Raw genomic sequence first — 20,887 nt, forward strand, 5'->3', positions numbered from 1 at the left:
ATCTAAAACATGGAAAATCATTATTTTGAGAACGTCAGTGAGTTCCCATCATCATGCCCATACAGGATGTCAGTTAGGACCACAGAATTCTGACTTTCATACTCTGTATGTTCACCTTCCATGTCAGCATGCATGCACATAGTTTCTTTATTCTCATGAAGATGCCCTGGTAAGCAAGGTAAAAATTGTTTGTCATTCATTAGCTAATAAATTTAGTTAATAATTATTATAGAGTTAAGGTTGCCATGCTTCTGTGTCTGATGAATATCACATGAAACTTTTTTTTTTTTTTTTTAGAAAATTATTATTTAATTACATTAATCTACCATTTATCCGACTGCACTGGGAAAGTGATTTTTTTGTTCTGTAATTTGAAAGAACATTAATTAGAAGCTATGCTTCATGTTCTACAGGAAAGCACCATTCTTGAGGGCTAATATATGCTTTTCAAGCACTATTGTTAAGTTAAAATATAATCACTGATGCTTTTTGATTTAGGGGAAAAAAAAAAAGTAATAAATAACATTTTCAACATGATGATTTTCTCACAAGCAAACAAAAGATGATTCCTGAAGCAGGGTGAAAGAGTTATCACAACAAACTGTCAACAAAAGTGGTAGTTTCACTAGCTATATTTAGTCTGTTTCTAATGGAAAGCAACTGCTTTACTGAATTTTAATTCCTCTCAAAAAATAAAAACAAAATAATAAATGAAATTATAATAAATAAATTATTATAAATAAAAAAATTACAGCAAACAATGATGTAGAGTATGCTAAGAAAATTTCACTAAACTCATCTGCTAGATTCCAAAGAGTTAGAGAGGACAAAATAAAAGATTGCCAATAATTTTAAAGGTAACTAAAATAAATTACCTGAATGGTATTTTTTGTCGTAATTTATTATTTTAGTTACCTTTAAATTATTGGCAGTCTTTTAAAGCCTCCATAGCTCAGTCAGTATAGCCATTTGGTCGGAAAGACCTGGGTTTGATTCATGTTCAGGGATCTTTATCTGGTAACTTTTAACTAAAGGTGAGTTAGCTGGTCTCATACAAAAGTAGATGACTCTTCCACCCACTCAGAACTTTGCATGTTCTGAGGGTTTTTCGTCCCTCAGAACATGCAAAGTGGTACCATGAACACACATGGATTTACAACCATAAATACTTACAATATGTGGAAGATATAGGGCCCGCACCACATGTCGTTACACCCGTAGTCAACCATAAGTCACGTCATGGCAGTCAACCTCCTGGATATGAGACGTAGCATAAATAGGATGGGAACGGTATTAGTTGTGGTTCTCTCTCTCTCTCTCCTTGCCACGCACTCAGTATAAACAAACTTTTTTTTTTTTTTTTTCCCCCAGTATTCCACTTTTATCACTTTATGTCACTCCAAACTGGGAACCAAAACCAAGTTTCCTTCACACTAGTTATTCATATAGTGCTAGTTTAACAATAACACTATTAATTATATAATCCACAGTTTACTGTGTGAATCTATACCTGTTAAGCCAAGTAACTATAAACAAATGCTACATGAGAAAAAAAAAAAAGTCAATGTTTATCCTTCCTAAATATCATGAGAAACTTTGTGTTATAATAGAAACATTTTTCTGTTAAGGCTAAGATGTATCAATATACAGAAATAGGAAAGCTATGGAACCAGTTACATATTTTAACGAAATTGTCACACTGTAAGAAGGTGCATGGTTATGAATTTGCCAAGGGAACCAGAAACAAAGCTATTCTATTATCGATATGTACTTCATTTCTAAAATAGCTTAATTTGTATAATTTCTTTATATGTCACAACCAATGGAAAAAAATAATAACACAAGTCAAAACTTGCTGATTTTTAGGAGAACTACACACTTATTTACAGTAATCATTAAGAACACAGAAGTGTCATTTCTTATGTGCAGCTAAAATGACTTTGAATTACTCCAAAAATCACAAGGTGTTTGCATCTGTGGGTTCCAGAAGCATTGGCACAACACAAAACAGTAATCCGTTTTTATCTTTGTTTATATCTGGCTGATGAGCCATGTTCGCTGCCAGGAGCCACAGTTGATGCGAGCAATATCTGCCAAAACATCACGTCTGCGTTATACACTTTTTATGAACAATTTTCTTGGAAAGTTACAGTCATCTGCAACCTCAAAATCCAACAACTGCTTCTCTCCACAAATCACTATCCACCTGAGATCTTGCCCCTTCGATATATTATTTATTTATTTTTTTATAATTTCGATTTTGTGTTGTATGTATATCACCCATTTTCTTCCTTGATTCTATGAAGGTATTTAAACCTGTACAACCATTCCTCACTACAAATGCAATTTGACTATGTTCATTTTCTCATGGAAGTATTTGGCCTTTTCTCTAATTAGTTTACTTGGCATGGTAATTTTCTTTTCTTGTTGCTTCTGATACCATTAACATCCCACTTCATCAACAATCTTTTTTCTCAGTTTCGTCAGTGCACTTAGGGTCTTAGATTCTGTGCATGAAAGGAAAAAAATAAACTAAAATTTTTAAAAAAAATTCCTTTCTTGACAAAATATGTACTACAGTATCAAAATCTGAGATTTCAATTTTGTGTTGAATGTTTAATATCACCCATTTTCTTTCCTTCTTGCTAGGTGATGATTTAGATACCATTCCACTATTACTTTCAATAAAACAAAAAAATTAAAAGGAGAACAGGACTATGTTGCAGAGAAAATTTGATGTTTTATGCATACTAGTATACTTTCTAACAAGTGCTGCCTTGAGATGTGCAAATGTTTCCTACAAAAATATACTGCAGTACTGTCTATCTAAGCTCTTAAAACATGTCTGACCATTAATCTCTGAAGTGCATCAAATACACAAACTACCTTAAGATATTTCAAGGATAAAGATGTTGTACTTCACATTTTATTTATTTCATTTGTTCACAAGAGATATAAAATTTCAAGTGTGAAAATAACTTTTTTTTTGTTATTTATTCTTCCAATTGGTGTGATGAACAAGGTAATTTACTCAGGTTCTATTCAGGAGGAAATTTGGCTTGGATGAGGAATGAGGTATCTTTGAGTGGGACATTGGTGAATAAGGAGGAGACATTAAAACTGACCATTATGTCAGTGTTGGAGTGAGAGATTTTCTATAGTGGCTTTAAAGTGGGCTGAGTATTTTATGTGTGAAAGTGTGTTGCCAGTATATTGTGTGAACGCTTTCTCTAAATGTTTGGCTAATTTGCACGTGGGGGAATCAATGCCATTCACAATGAGACGTAATGGTACATTTTGCTTATGGATTGTTGGTAGTTCATATATCGAGTGGGGGGGTTAGAGTTAAAAAGTTTTAGTCTGTTAATCACTTCTTTCCAACAAACCTTTACACATAAAAAAACTCAGCCTACTTTAAAGCCAGTATAGACCTCATCCAAGCCAAATTTCCTCCCGATATCTCAGCCATCCTGTGTGGGGACACCTGTAACCCCCATCAGGCGCATCCCCTGGTGGTGGATCGGGGAATGCTCGTCATAGTTTACTATGAAGGGTAGAAAAAAAGTGAGGAAAAAGGTACATGAGATACAGAACATGGAACGTTAAAAGTCTACATGGAAAAGAAAATGAATTAATAGATGAATTTAAAAAAACCAAGATTGGATCTGCTAGCAGTCACAGAAACAAAAAAGAAAGGTCAAGGTTGCCAGAAAATGAAAGATGGGTATATACTTTTCTATTCATGGATAAACCCAAGAGAATGGGGAAAACAAGGGGTAGCTTGCATAATTAAACCAGATCTCAAAGAATATATTACTAAATGGCAACTAATAAATGAAAGGTTGTTGACAATCACTACAGATTTTAAATCAGACAACCAAGTATTCACTGTAATTGTTGCATATGGCCCAAACGATAATGCTAATAAAGAAATTAAAGTTGAATTCTTCAAACTCTTACAAAAAACAAATGAAGAAGTTCAGGGGCATATCATACTACTAGGAGACCTTGATGGCCGGGTAGGGAATCAAGTATATGAAGAAACGAAACAAGTGTTGGGATCACAAGGAGAAATAACCCGGAATAATAATGGAGAAAGAATAATAAATCTTTGCCTTACAAATAATTTAGTAATAGCGAATACCATGTTCAAACATAAAGAAATCCATAAGTTTACCAGGGAAGAGCCCAATAGAAACGAAAAATCTATAATCGACTATTATTATTATTATTATTGTTCCGGGAAACTCCAAGGAGTCGACAGACTCATCGAGGGAGGCCCTAACATCATGTCAAGAACAACTATTCAACATTCACACAGTATCTATCATACCTTGCCTTGAACTCATTCATGGTCGTAGCACCCACAACAGACTCTGGAAGCTTATTCCACTCATTTACCACTCTCCAAGTAAAGAACCTAGCTCTAACACCCTTGTCAACCACGCTCTTGCCCAGCTTCCATGCATGGCCCCTAGTCCTCCCACCACCAGTCATATTTTCAAAAATATCTTCTAGATCAATCTTATAAAAACCCTTCAGTAATTTGAATGTCTCAATCATATCACCCCTCCTTCGCCTATCGTCCAATTTCTGCAACCCACAAATCTTCAACCTATTCTCATAAGGTTCATTCCACAGACCTGCTATCATCTTGGTCACTCGTCTCTGGACCCTCTCCACTTCCTCCCCATCACGAAGAAACCCTGGTGCCCATAGCTGGGCACAGAAGTCCAGATGGGGTCTTATCAAGGCTCGATACAGAGGAACAACAACTTGTTCGTCTCTGCATGTTAAAGTATTTTTCAGAAGCCAAGTGATTTGGTGAGCTGTTTTAGTTACTTTTGCAATGTGCCCCCTAAACTTCAACTCCCTATCCACCAACACTCCCAAATCCCTGGCCTCATCAATCTCCTGGAGTATGATTCCACCAATGCAATATACTGCTGCTATTCTTTTCACCCCAAAGTGCATAACCTTACACTTTGCCACATTAAATTGACATCCATTTTTCCTAGCCCAGTCCTCCAAACTATCCAAATCATCCTGTACAATTTTGACATCTTGTGCACTCACAATTGCTCTACCCAACTTTGCATCATCAGCAAACAAGTGAACACTTCCTCTCAGATCCTTTCCAATATCATTGATGAACAAATTGAAAAGCAGTGGTCCAAGAACAGAGCCCTGTGGCACTCCACTAGTCACAAGACGTCATTTAGACTCCACTCCTGAATAAACCACTCTTTGATATCTCTCCTTCAACCACCCTCTTACCCATCTCACTAACCCTATATCTATACCCATCTGCTCCAGTTTACTGATTAGGGTTCCATGTGGTATCCTATCAAAGGCCTTGGCAAGGTCCAGTAGTATCACTGTAAACCCATTACCCCTATCCAGTTCAGCCGTCACTGTGTTATAAAACGTTAGCAAGTTACTGAGGCATGATCTACCCTTCACAAAACCATGTTGTCCCCCATACAATATCCCATTTTCATCTATCCAATCCTGTATTCTTTTCTTGACTAATTTCTCTAAGACCTTGACAATGATTCCTGATATGCTAATCGGTCGGTAATTTACAACAGCAGTCTTGGAACCACCTTTATGCAGTGGAACTATTTTCCCCTCTTTCCACCCGCTCGGGACTAACCCAGACCCGAGACTCAAATTAAACAAAATGGTCAAGGGTACTGACAATTCTTTAGCTGCTTCTCGTACAACACGAGCTGGTATACCATCCAATCCCACAGATGTATTGACATTGAGGTTATGCAATAGACTACTCACCTCCACTTCATTAACCACAATTCCCGTATAATCTACTGGTTTATTTGTTTCTGCAATGTCACCACCTGGGTGATATACTTTTGCAAAGTGCTCACTCAGTAACTCAACTGATTCAGTTACCTCTCTACCATCGGCATTCTTTAAAATCAATCTGCCATGTACATTTTTCCTTTTACTTGCTACATATCTAAAAAACTGTTTAGGATTCTCTTTAGCCTGCATGGCCAATGTTCTTTCGTAATCCTTTTTTGCTTTTCTTACCACACTCGTCACCCTTCTGGCCTGCGCTTTATACCGTTCATGTGCCTGCCGGTCACCCTTCTCCTTAAATTCCCTCCATAGTTGTTTCTTTTTTTGCAACTCAAGCTTAATGGTGTTATTCATCCATTTAACCCCTACTTGATTTATTATTCGGACTCTAGGTATACAGTCAGCCATTGCTTCATGCAAGCACTTCTTAACTACCTCCCATGCACTATCAACTTCTAGTCCTTGCAGTTGTACATGCCATGGCACTGAACCAATCAAACTCCTAAGCTTGTCATACTTTCCAGCCCGATAATTCCACATGTACCCTGTCTTAATTGAAAATTCTACACCTTTAGCCACCTCCCAAGTTAAGACCCTATGATCACTCTCACCGATTGGTGGCAATGTGGTCATATTTGTTACAGCCAAATCCTCAGATGTAATTACTAGGTCAAGCACTCTCTGACCCCTAGTATTTTCCATTACATGCTGTCGCAGATAGTTATCCCTTAATAACCGCATAAAATCCAGTTCCTTCCTCCCGTGTGTCCTCTCCTCACTCCAATCAATGCGACCATAGTTGAAATCTCCCATAATAATCACCCTCCTTCCACCCATTTCTTCTATTTGCTTGTGCATACTGTCACCACCATCTTTTCCATCACCTGGTCTATAGCAGCACCCAATTGTATATTTAGTTCTGCTAACCACAATCTCACACCAAATGGCCTCAAATGTGCTCTTTTCTCTATCCTGCAATTCAACTTCTATTCTCCTTGGCTGGAGCTCATCAGCTATCATCAACAATACTCCTCCCCCCATTTTATTCTCTCTGTCATTCCTGAACACACTATACCCATCACATTCAATCCCACTAGTTATATCATCTACAGTCAGCCATGTTTCACTAATACCTATAACCTGTGGTCTGGAAGTGCTAACCATGGCCAAAAACTCTTCCTTCTTGTTCCTAATACTCCTAGTATTAGTGTACATGAATTTAAGACCCCCATTAGCCCCAACCCTACCTTGATGCCTTATATTAACTATCCCACTCAGATTTGTTGTCCTTATTTGCTCTGGCATATTATATTCATTCTTACATTCAACTGCCTCCATAAGGACTGTATCTCTACTCCCCCCCCCCCCTAACAAATCTAGTTTCCCTGAATTTGCACATCCACTACATTCAGCAGCACTTTCTCAAGTCTTTTTACACCGTAACCATTCAAATGCAAGCCATCCATCTTATATAGATACTTTCGCCCATCAAACTCACTCCACACATCCACAAATTCCACACCACTCGTCATACATAACCCACGCATAAAGTCATTCGCAATTATTGCCCTCCTTTTAAACATTTCACTGTCATACCGTGGCAAAAGACTAATCATTCTAACTCTCTCACTCTTTTCTTTTGCTACCTCAAACAATTCATTCAGGTCTTCTATCATTTCCATTTTATCTCCTTTCAAATCATTCGTACCTGCCACAACAATCATTTCTTTCACCCTTTCCTTTTGCTCTCTAATAGACTATGCCATCATAAGCAGATTGCACCGGAAGTAAACAAAAAATGCAAGAGTCTATAGAGGTCCTGAAATAGGCAGTGACCACTACTTATTAGTATTGGAAACAATTCATAAAATAAAAGTTGAAAAATGTAGAAAAAGTAGCAAGGAAATTTCCTGTATCCTAAGTGGAACTTAGGATACAGGAAACTGAAAGAAACCAGGATTTCACACATGGCTTTTGCATGTGTGAAAATTTGTAGTGATTCTAGCAAATACAGTTGAAGATCTGCAGCACAATATCAACATTTGGTATGAAGAAACAAAGATAAGGAATATGACCATAAATATAAATAAAACTAAAACAATGATCATATCTAGAAACCAACAAAAACACAATAAAAATAGAGAATCACCAACTGGAACAAGTCCACTCCTTTAAATACTTGGGATCATATATACAAGAAGATGGTAGACTAGACACAGAAATTAACAACAGGATAAGAGAGGGAACAAAGCTATTCTATGCAATGAAAGGTCCACCCCACATAAGAAAGAAGTCACCCAAAATACCAAAATGGCAGTGCATCGTTCAGTGTTTCTACCAACAATGTTTTCAAGAACAAATGTGTAATTTAATTTCTTTCTTGTAAATTCTTTCCGCATGATTATGACAAAAATAAATAAATAAATTGCCATTTGTTTTGTGGCGCCCATTTCAGCTTTGCAAGTGGGCGATACAGTTGTGAGTCTTGGTGTTTAACAACACAAATAAACAACAAAAAATTGAAATATCTCAGGAAAGTGGCACAAAAAAAAAAAGACTAGACCAGATAAGAAATCAAACCATAAGAGACAGCCTTTAAGTTGCACCTCTGAATCAATTCATAACACAAGCCCAAATGAGACGGTTTGGCCATCTTAATCGAATGGAAGAAGGAAGAATAGCAAAAACTGTATATGAAAGCCAGAAAATAGGAAAAAGAAACATAGGCAGACCCAGGAAAGGTTGGCAAAAGGAAATTAAAGAAAAACTGGAAAAGAAGGGAATTAACTGGAAAGAAGCAAAACAACAAACCTTGGACAGGATGGCAAGGAAATCTCTTTGGCAAAATCTCAACGCTTAAAAGCATAAGAGATCATAGACGAAGAAGATTTCAGCCATATTTCAGTTCACCATGAACTCGTGCTATTTCATTTGGCAAGGAAAAATTCTACAAACAGATAGAGAGCCCAATTTCTTTATGGAGACCTTTGAAGAAAAAGCCTTAAGCTCCGCCCCACATAAGCCCACCGCTTGGCTATGCTATGTGGATGATGTGTTTGCCATTTGGTCGCACGGCCTGGATACACTCCACAATTTTTCAACATATTTAAACAATCAACATCCTAGGATTCAGTTCACCTTGGAAAAGGAAAACAACAGTCTCCCTTTCCTATTTCCTAGACACTGATTACATGCCAGCCTGATGGATCTCTAGCTTTCTCTGTTTACAGAAAACCTATGCATATAGATATTCACCAGCAGTCACAATCCCTTCTCCCAACAATAACACTGCTGAGACATAGGAAGGTATTGATTAAAGTTTTTAATTAATATTCTAGTATACATTATCATTTCCTGAAAAATTAAGTTATGTATAACAAATGTATAAGCTTAGCTAAAAGAATCACTAAACTAGTTGTATACAAGACAGCGTTCAAACCAAGTTTATTTGATGGACTGTGAGCTGGGTTAGTAATAAATGCTTGATCAAAGACTGGAGACTACAGACATGAAAGTTCTGAGAAAGATTAGTGGAGATTCAGTGGTAGTTTCATATCAAAAATGAAGATATTAGGAAAGAACTTGACATTGTTAGCACTCAGGAATTTGTTAGCAGAGGTAATCTCAGAATAGGAGAGGGAAGATTAGTAAAAGATTTCCTTTGCCAGTATAGCAGGAAAAAAGACCCAGAGGAAGACCAAGATCTAAATGGACTGATACAGTAAAATTGCCTTACAAGACATGCATAATATCTGAGAATACTGGAATCTTGACAGATAACATTAATTTGGAGAGAAATTGTTGATAGGTAGTTAGTAATGATGCAAATTTTTCATGAAGTACTATCATAATATTTTGCGAACAAAATGAAATTAGGAATAACTTCAATAAAGAAAGTGGCCTCACAGGAAAAGATTGGTTGAAGCTATTTTTAAAGAGAAACCAAACAATTTCTAAACGTAAAGCTCAATTTTTGAATCCTGCTCCAGCTGTAAGAACATGTCCTAATCCCCCAACTTGTGATTCAGATAACTCCGATGATGAGATTCCATTGGCAAATCTAAAAACAAAGAACTCTTTGAAGTCATCGTTTCAAGAGTTAATGCCAACGCCAAATTATGCAGATGTAAAGGCAACACCACGAAGAAAAGTGTTAAATTATAAGGGCCAGAGAGTGACCAAAGATCTTTTCAAAGAAAAGGATAGTAAGAAAGAGAAGGCTGCCACTAAAAAACAGGAAGAACCAAAAAAAAATAATAATAAAGAAACAAACTGAGTGTCAAAAGAGGGGTGGTATTGCCATGGATGCAGAGAAGAAAAGGTTGTTGATATGAGGCAATGCACACTTTGTCTTAAATGGTACCATGAAGAGTGTGTTGGTCTCACCAAAGAAGAATGTGGCATATTTGTATGCCCTTATGACTGTTCTTAAACTAATAATTATGATTAAAATTAATAATGATTAAAATTAATAGTTATATTCTTTTTTAAATAGTTAATTTTGTTCAAGGGCTTTATTAAACTACTATGGTTTAATAAGGCCCACACAAGGTGTTTTTTAAAGACTTGGTTAAAATATAAATTACTGAAAAAACTGTTCTTATTTGTGTTTTTTTAATTAGTGAAAATACAAACTTTAACATGAACACTGTTGTTTCAATTAATCTAAACAATTCTAAAATCATAAACAATTCAAATCTAAATAATCAAATTTTAAATAAGGTGGGCCTTATTTGCCTCAGGTACCTTATATTTTGACTTCCACAATTTGATACCACAGAAATCTCATAAACAACAGATTAATTAACTAGCTAATCAGAAAACTGCTGATCAGGCCCATTTCTACATTTTGGTGGCCCTGTGCGAAATGGAAAAGCTGGGCTGCTGAAAGTTAGTAACATTTATGGAAATTTTTAATGGAAGAATATCTTGTTAATTAATTAATTAAATCAAATATGAAAAATATTTATGCCCATAAATAAACAAGTATGCTCTCTAGCATCAATTTAAATAAAGGGAAAAAATTAGTTAAAAAAATAAATGCGTTCATATGCACATGATATATTATTTTATTATGTAAGTACACATTATCATATAAATACGCCAGAACAATGATTTATTTAATAATATAAATAATAATATAAAAAAATCCGTTTTTACTATAAAGAATGAAATATATGTATAACAACTTAAAAGATTTAAAAGAAATCTTAATATATTAAATTTTATTTAACTTAATGCGCTTATCAATAAAATCATTTATAACGCTATCAAAATTCAAATTTTTTGCAATTTCATGCTCTATAGATATTATTGCCAGGGACGGCAAATGTTCTTGAGACATAGAAGATCGCAAATAGGTTTTTATTAATTTTAATTTGGAAAAATGACCTTTCTGGTGATGCGACCGTAACTGGTCTGGTCAATAATATTTTAAATGTCGTAGTAATATTTGGATAAATGTCCGATAAATTATTTGCAATTATGAATTTTAAAATATTAATGGATGCATCTTCTGGAACAATATTTCTAAAAATAATTAATTCATTGTAAAATTCAGATTCATCAATATCTGTATTTAATTTTTGATGCAGCTGTTTGCAGCAAAATTTTAATTCATTTTCTGTCCTTTTTCTTATTAATTTCATATCAAAGAAATCCAAATGATTTTTCGTGAATTTCATACAATTCAAATATTTTTTGACAGATTGTAGAGCAGTATCTAAAATTACAAAAAAGAAATTTATCCTAAAATTATCTTTCTTATCACCTATATGTGATTCGTCAGGCGTTTCATAATCAAAAATTACTTTTCTTCGATGTACTCGACTTTCTTTAAATTTAATTTCTATTTCTAATAGATTTGACAGTTCTTTAGTAAACTCAAAACATCTATCAAATCCTGATATTCTCTGCTCTTCAAAGTACTGCACTAACTCTTTAATATGCTTAGTTGCTACGTCTATGGGAATTTTTGCATTTTGTAATACTTGACTCACTAAATTAACTTTTGACAAAAGCTCATACCAAATTACAAGGCTTCTATTTGTTCATATATTGAAACACTTCTACTTTGATAGTATTATCTGATGCAGTTTTAGATAATTCTTTTAGTGCATTTAAAAATGTTATACGATATTGTTATATATCTTAGAGTAGTTTCAAATACTACCACTCTAGATCTTAAAATTTATTCCCTATACCAATTACTGTTTATCCTAATGTTATTTCATCGAATAATAGAACGGCACGGGGCCCTGTGCCATTGCACAGTTCGCACACCCATGAATACGGCTCTTCTGCTGATTATCTAGTAAAAATGCCAACTTACTCATGTAGCTGGTAGAGTATCACAGACCTTTTAATGATTTCTAAAAATTTATAGGAAAAAAGCAAGGCTAATGCTAATTACTGGATTTCTGTTCAGAAGAGGGACTAGTCATAACTAACATCCTATTCCAACATAAAGATATGAATTAATTCACATGGAGAGTACAGATGAAATAAGCTGTCATTGTTGATATTGATATGTAATGATATCTTCATGCTGGTTCAAGGTGTAAGAGTATACATGAGATGTGAAATAAAAAATTACAGCATTTAGTTCAAGGAGGATAAAAATGAATATCACATAGAAAAGCAAACAGTGCTACTTTCAATGCCTTGAGCATTGAAAGTAGCATTGCCTTTCAATGATCAATGCATAAATGGTATCATTGCAAGTAGCTAGATGGAATTCTAACAAAAAAGTAAAAAAAAATAAGAGACAGTCCAAGAAAAGAAGAAATCATATCAAAAGTTTGTGGTAAATAAGTAGAAGAACATAGCAAAACAACTCATTGGAAGATTTTGTTAAGAATATAGAAGATTAATATGAAAGTGGAAAATGTTCTGGAAGCTATGAAAAATCTGAGAAAGAATACTGAAATCAAAGATCCTCTGCATGTCTTGAATAATTACTTTGAAGGACTTAAATGAGATAAATACACAGAAGATTAGTAGAAAATATTCAAGAAGAATGCAATCAGAAATAATGATGCAGAGGCACCAAAGTTCAGCTCATAACCATATTATGACCAGAAAACTAAGATTTAGGTTCCCAAAATTTAACCTAGTTAGGCTTTCACATGAATGTAAATATGAAAGAATATTTTAAGATCATTATAATTGTGTTTGCTATAAGAAACTATTGTATCATGATATTCATGACAACTAAGTAGTCAATAATCTGTATTTAACTAATAAGAGCAGGGAAATGAGAGGAGATTTAAAAACACTTGAAAAATATACTGATTGGAAAGAAGTCAATGAACACCATAGTGTGAGGAACAAACAGTCAGGGTGCATACTAGCACAAGTGCACGATAGTGATCAATGGGAATTTTGGACCATTCTTCCTGTAGGCATGTAATGAGGACCTGGACTGTTGTGAAACATGTCACCAAACCATGCAGTTATAGCAGCAGCAGCCTTATGACATGATGCACTGTCTTGCTAAAAGAGATAATAGTCAGTTCTGTAGAAACATCGCGAAGTAGGAAGCAGTGCATTATCCAGAATGTTCAAATACCTCTTGGAGTTCACTGTTTGTGACACCACAAACAAAGGTTTGAAGAAAAAGCAGGAAAAACAGGATTATACCATCACACTGCCACATCTGAATTTCAGAGTTCGATTTACATATTTTGGTAAGAGACATTCACCAGGCATCTGCTTGGCAGAGAGTGTAGCATGATTCATTAAACCATAACACAGCTTTCCAAGCATCCACATCCCCCTGTACACACTCTTTGCACCACTGAAGACAATGCTGTATGTTGGTTCAGGTAACGTGGGGCTTGCATATTGTGGTCCTACCATGGAAACCATGTTGTGATCCTTGGTTCAGGTATATTTTTGTGCAGATTTGTGTTCCATCTGATGCCCAGAACTCTGCAAATATTCTTTGTGACATTTAGTGAGTGCAATGGATTGTCCACTGCAGGTAGCACTTGCAGTTGCGCTTCCATCTCAGTATGGTATCACTGATTGTTGACCTGGGATGGCCCAATTTGTCAATAATTTTCCAAACAGATAAGCCTGCAACATGGTATCCTATCACAATGCTTTTTCAAACTCATCAGTTCCCTTCTCAGATCCATTTTACCCAGATACAATTGCATGATGTACACGGCATGATGCACCTTGCCGATGGGGGTGTCTGTTGACTTCTTTTCAAGCAGTGTAATGAGACGTATAGTCTCAGGATGTACAGTTAGTTTTGCTTCAAGTATTCTGTTTTCTCTTACAAATATAAAACCAATACTGAACACACTTGGTAGTCATAGTGTTCAGCAATCCATGTGACACACAGCATTACTAGACTAAATTACATTTCCTAGCCTAGTGGAAGACCAATAATAGCAATAACTGGGTAAAAAAAAAAAAAAAAAATACACACAAAGTATATATAGTGTTTTGACTTTTTCATCCATGTCAAATGTGTCACTGCTCCATTAGTAGCAAGTGTTATATTGTACTCATATTCTTCATTGCATTCGGTGAGTGCGATGCTTACTAGAACATATGATAGGTCAAATAATCTAGTATGCAGGTATCAATGTGAGAACTAAAATTCTAAGCATTGTAAAATTCCAGCGATTTTGGTTATAGACTGAATCTCTCTCCTCCTTTTTCCTAAATAATACAATTATTACTTTATCAAAGTTTATTTGCTGTTGTAATATATATTATCAAGTGAGACAGCTACAAATAGTTTACTTTCACAAAACTATAACAAAATCACACAGCATAATCAAATTTTAAGTCTACTAATGGTGTTTGAAAATCAGAATCCTACAGACCATTTGATTTTTCAGACAGTATGATAAAAAAATACTGTAATTGTCTCTATCAACACCATTATAACCAACTTACCCTTGCCCAAGTATAATCCATAGGTACTGTTGGTGGTGGAACTTCTGGCTGTGGTATGATATCCCCTCTCTGAACTAAACTTTCATAAACATTCCTGAGAAATAAAATATGCTTAATATATAATATTTCTGCAATAAATTTCAGTTGCTTAACTTGAATTAATACTGAATAGATTATATTATACTTAAACAATTTGAGGTACAAAAGTAGTATGTTGCTTTTCAAAGAACAAGAAGCTTTATCAACAGTGCAAAGGCATTCAATTCCCAAAGAAAGTATCAATTCTTTTTACTTTAACCACACACACTGCTTTAGTGTTCAAGATGCCTTTTGCAACAGTGTTAAAATGTTGGGATTATCTATTATAATTTGGAAAATATAATACAGTCCAGCTTCGTTGTAGCGAGCATAGAAATAACAAGATCATTGCTGTAATGAGCAAAAGGTTAAAATTATTTAATTTAAGCATATTCCCACACAAATGCTCACTTTTATAACGAGCATACTATATGGATAAATGATATAAATTTTGGTAACTATGCAGACTTTCTTAATTGCTTAGGTAGTTCTTGGAATAGACAAAAATGAAAGGAGTGACTTGGCTCTTATCAGCACCTGAATGGGATTATGGGCTGGTTTATAATGTATACTTGCACTTGGAAACCATCCCAACTCTACAAACATCTCCAGTATCAAGTCTGCAGCCCTCCTCCCTCATTTTACCTAAACACTGCCACAAATGTAAAATCGGTAAAAAATTAAACCTCCCATAGGAAACAACATGCCTGCTAAAAGAAAGTATCTCTCAATTCATGAAAAAGTAGAAATTATTTGCTAGTTAGGATGCACTGCAAAAAATGTTGAAATGTGTAAAAAGTTTTCTCATTCCTCTTCAACAATATTGACACTGCAAAAGAATAAAGATGTTTACATATTGGAAGAGAAAAACAATATAACTGAGGGGAAAAAATTAGAAAGTGCAAGCTTACAAATGTAAATGAAGCATTGCTTCAATGGCTCACTATAAAAAGAAGTGATGGATTCTCAAAAAACTGTCTGATCTTGAAGGCTCAAGCAGAAAAATTTGCTAAATAATCTGGATGTGGTGATTTTGTATGTACCAATGGTTGGCTGGATATCTGAAGTAGTTTTTATTATTAATTGGCATTGTATTTAATTATAGAGAAATAAAGTGTTTAGTGTTTTAAATGGTTTTAAAATTATGAGCACATAAACTGTGTTTAATATTAAGTGTAAGTATATCAAGTTTAGATGTTGTCAGTCTTTTCACCATGTACATAGGGATGACACAATGGATCTGATTATAAGCCTTTTCCTACCAGACATAGTAAGACTATGCACAAACACTGTATGAAAATAACTTTTTTTTCATATTTCAGGACAAATATTGAGAGCAAAATGGGCTTGCCATAGGTTCCTCCTTATATCCAGCCTTGGCCTTTATGTAAAATTTTAAACTAATGCTATTAAACATCATTCCAAGAAACCAAAAATTTGTTTACGTTACATTGATGATATTTTTTTATTTGATCAGGAACAATGAATGAGCCAATTAATTTCAAAGATTATCTGAACAGCTTGCATCCCAATATAAAATTCACTCCTTAACTGGAAGATCACAAAAACATACCGATGCTTGATAACTTAGTCAAATAAATGAAGAGGAAAAATATTGTCCTTTTTCAATATACAGAAAACCTAACACAACTAGATTTTTACATGCTGCTTCACACCAACATCCATTAAAGATCCATTAAAAAAAGATAGGCATAATTAAAACTCTACAAGACAGGGCATACACTACATCAAGCACGTCACTTAAAATTCTCGTAGAAAGGCTTATACTTTGGTTATACATGATTATTAATCAACTTAAGGAATTCACAACGTACACTAGAATATAAATTAAATTAAACTTTAATATATATTTCAAATATTTTGGCAACATCACATTGCCATCTTCAAAGGAACTTAAAATAAAGACACGTGCACACAGGCACTACACACAGTAAATGAGGACGAAGTGAGGGAGCTATTGTTTCTCTTAAAAATCCTGATGGTGCCCCCTAGTGGGCTATGTAGGTATTCTTGGCTGTTGGGCTGAAGGTCTCCTGATGTAGGTCTCCCAAATTTGGGGCAGTCTCATGCAACCAAATTTGTTGAGGTTTGGCATGTTTTTTTAGGGCTGAGGCTGATTCCGTGAAAAGTCTTTCAAATTTGAACTTGCTATGGTGTATTATTGTGGCTTTCTTCCACTGTATTCTGGGCGTGTATCCAGAGCATGGTCTGCAAGACCAGAGTGGCTATACTGGTGAAAAAAGGATGTAGTCCTTGTGTTCTGGATTTCTGATATTCACTGTCCTGCTTGTTTAGCTAAAGTAGGACAGCTTACAGCTGCAAGGGACCTGGTATACACCTGGTAGGTCTAGGGGAAGTGGTTAGTCTTTAGTGGAGCAGATAAGGGATGCCAATTTTCTATATGGTCTGTAACAAGAGGTCAAGTCATGTTATTTTTAAGATTTTGGTAATTGGATTACTCTAAATCCAATGGTGATGGATTTAGAGTAATGCTTGTTGTGAAGGGGGTGGGGTTGTTAACTGGTTTCAATATTTTTTGGATTTGGGGGGGGGGGGGGGTAGCCATTGGCTGAGAAAGTGTTGAGGATGTGATTTAGTTCAGTGCTTAGGGCACTGTCATTTGAACAGATTAGTTTAGCCCTGTTGTGTAGTGTCTTAATAACTCCATATAGTTGTGAGGGGGGAGGGAGAGAAATTGTTGGTGAATGTATCTGCCTGTATGGGTGGGTTTTCTATAAACTGAGAAAACCAAGGTTCCATCAGACTGGCAGGTGACTAGTGTGTCTAGGAAAGGGAGGCTGTTGTTTTCTTCTTTTTCGAGGGTAAACTTGATTCTGGAGTGTTGGTTGTTTAAGTGTGTTATGAAGGAGAGGAGTGTATCAGAGCCACGTGGCCAAATAGCAAACACATCATCAACGTAGCGAAGCCATATGGGTTGGTTTTTGTGGGGCAGAGTTTAAGGCTTTCTCTTCAAAAGTCTCCATAAAGAAGTTGGCCAAGGGTGGGTAAAGTGGTGAACCCATGGCTGTCCCCTCTATTTGTTTGTAGAATTTTCTCTGCCAAACGAAATAGCCTGAGTTCACTGTGAACTGAAATAGGGCTGTGATATCGGGAGGATAGCTTGGATTAGCTCTAAGGATTCTTTGAGTGGGACATTTGTGAATAGGGAGGAGACATCAAAACTGACCATTATGTTAGTATGTTGGAGTGTAAGGTTTTCTATGCTGGCTTTGAAGTGGGCAGAGTTTTTTTTTTATGTGTGATGGTGTGTTGTCAGTATAGTGTGTGAGCACTTTGGCCAAATGTTTAGCTAATTTGTATCTGGAGGAATCAATGTCATCCACTATGGGACATAATGGCACATTTTCTTTATGTATTTTTGGGAGTTCATATATACGGGGCGGTTATAGAGCTAAATGGTTTTAATTTGTTAGTAACTTCTACAGGCCAAGAAATGACCTTCTTAAGGAGCATATGGAGTTTTCTGATTGGTGGGATTGTATTCAATAGGGAGGTAAGTAGCCCGATCTAATAATAGAGCATTAAGCTTACCTGTGTAGTCCGTTTGGTTGAGTATTACGGTGGCATTTCCCTTATCTGCTTTGGTGATTACTATTTCTTTCTTTTTCTTCATTTACTGAAGAGCTTTATATTCACTATTGGATATGTTGGTTTTTGGTGGTCTTGCTTTGGTGAGAACACAAGCTACATCAAGTCTAATATTGTTAGTGATGTGGTTTGGAAGGTGGCGGATCCCGCATTCAATCTGGATCATTATATCCTCAGCTGGTATTTTTATGAGAGCAACGGTGAAGTTGTGGCCACGTGAATGAGCAATGAGTGCTGAACTGAAGAAAGGTTGACTACAGTGTTGGTTGGAAGTATTGGTTCGGAGGTCGAGTTCTTTTTTAATTTCTCAAATTTCTTGATATGACCCTTGCAGCTGTAAGCTAAACTGTCCTACTTTGGCCAAACAGGCAGGAGAGCAAATATCAGAATTTCAGAAAACAAGGCCTACATCCCTTTTCACCAGTATAGCCACTCTAGTCTTGCAGACCATGCTCTGGATACATGCCACAGAGTTGTGGAAGAAAGCCACAATAATACACCGTAGCAAGTTCAAATTTGAAAGACTTTTCACGGAATCAGCCTCAGCCCTAAGAAACATGCCAAACCTCAATAAATTTGGTTGCATGAGACTGCCCCAAATTTGGGAAACCTACATCACGAGACCTTCAGCCCAACAGCCAAGAATACCTACATAGCCCGTTAGGGGAAACAATAGCTTCCTCGCTTCGTCCTCATTTACTATTTGTAGTGCCTGCGTGCACGTGTCTTTAAGTTCCTTTGAAGATGGCAAAGTGAAGTTGCTGAAATATTGGAAATATATTAGTTTAATTTAATTTATATTCTAGTGTACGTTGTGAATTCCTTAAGTCAATTAATAATCACGTCACTTAAAAGGAATGAAGAACTGCACCACCTGAAATAGAACCTCTCGCTTAATGATTTTGAACCCAAGACGATCAAAAAAATTCTTAATACATCTCCTGTGACTCCCTTACTTAAATAAGATTTCAAAAATACAATCACACTGCCTTACATCAAGAATGTCACAGACAAAGTGGCTGCATTGCTCTGTGAGTACAACATAAAAATGGCTTTTTTTACCTTTATAAAAAATATCAAGATTCCAACATCCACCAAAACCTCCACATCACCCCATGAAAAAAAACCAGGCATCTATGCGAGTCATTGTTCTCGGGCATTTGTTACATAGGCCAGAAGAAGGTTGTGAGAGATCCACATGTCTGAACATGTAAAAGATGTCTAAAAAAGAAGAGTAAATCAGGCCTAGCATTCGATACAACCACTATTGGCCATCAAGTACTCTAGCAACAAACAAAAATGTCATATATTGATGATAAATGCTTCACAAGAAAATTTAAAGAAGCCTCATAAATGCTTAGGATCCCTACAAATGCAATAGAAATCAAGGCTTAATTTTACATTCATTATGGTTTGCTTTCATCAAAAATTTAATTGCCACAAACCTAGGACATAGCATGCGTGATACCACAGAATGTGAAAACAAAGTAATGTTCCAGCACACATACAGTAATGCATTTATCATTTGTATTCTGGATTATGTCACAATAATCCAGGGTGACACAATATCTCCAAAATTATTCGCAGCGTGCCTAGAAGAAATATTCAAACTTCTTGATGGGGAAGGGAAAGGTCTGAAGATAAATGGGAGATATTTAAGCCATTTATGCTTTGCAGATGATAGTTATCTTTACTTCAACTGCACATGAATTACAGCCTCGTATCCATGAGCTCCAAATTGCTAGCAGAACAGCAGGCCTAAAGATAAACCTAAAGAAGACCCAAGTTATGTTCAATAACTATGTCCAACCAGAAATAATAAAAATCAATAATGATGAAATTAAGCAAGTAGATCATTAAATATACTTACGACAACAGATATCAATGGAACAAAATATCATGGATGAAATTAAAAGACGTGCGATGCTTGGGTGGAAAGCATTTGGAAAATTACAATCAATATTCAAAAGCCAACTACCATTATGCCTAAAGAGAAAGGTTTTTAACCAGTGTATTCTTCCTATACTGACATATGGCTGTGAAACAAGGGCACTGAATGCACAGGAAATTCAAAAATTAAGAACAACACAATTTAGTATGGAAAGAAGGATGCTTGGTATCACAAGACTGGATCACAAAAGGAATACATAGATAAGAAATCAAACCAAAGTCTCTGACATCACAGGAAGAGTGAAACATCTGAAGTGGCAATGGGCTGGGCATATTGCCCGAAGACAAGATCAGCGATGGACAAAAGAAGTATTGAACTGGATTCCACAAGAGTGACATGGAGAGAGAGTGTTGGAGTAATCTTGGAAAGGCCTTCATCCAGCAGTGGATCGATAATGGCCGATGATGATGATTCCGGATTATCAATTACATTTAACAATTGTGACATTATCAAAAACATCTAATATATGTAATTAACTATTAATAGGCT

General features: G+C 35.6%; 1 protein-coding gene across 3 annotated transcripts in view; it reads right to left on the minus strand.

Annotated features, from left to right (window-relative positions):
- Window positions 1-20,887, minus strand: part of ATPCL (ATP-citrate synthase) — a 555,953-nt gene that overhangs the window by 61,304 nt on the left and 473,762 nt on the right. For all 3 annotated transcript variants that reach the window (XM_090394661.1, XM_090394662.1, XM_090394663.1), the window contains exon 22: window positions 14,740-14,833. In XM_090394661.1, coding sequence (XP_090250787.1) covers window positions 14,740-14,833 — 94 coding nt within the window. The remainder of the gene's footprint in view (window positions 1-14,739; window positions 14,834-20,887) is intronic.

The sequence above is a fragment of the Typopeltis vanoorti genome, chromosome 6 (genome assembly GCF_054136105.1).
Source record: "Typopeltis vanoorti isolate ZY-2024b chromosome 6, IOZ_Tvanoo_1.0, whole genome shotgun sequence".
NCBI lineage: Eukaryota > Metazoa > Arthropoda > Arachnida > Uropygi > Thelyphonidae > Typopeltis > Typopeltis vanoorti.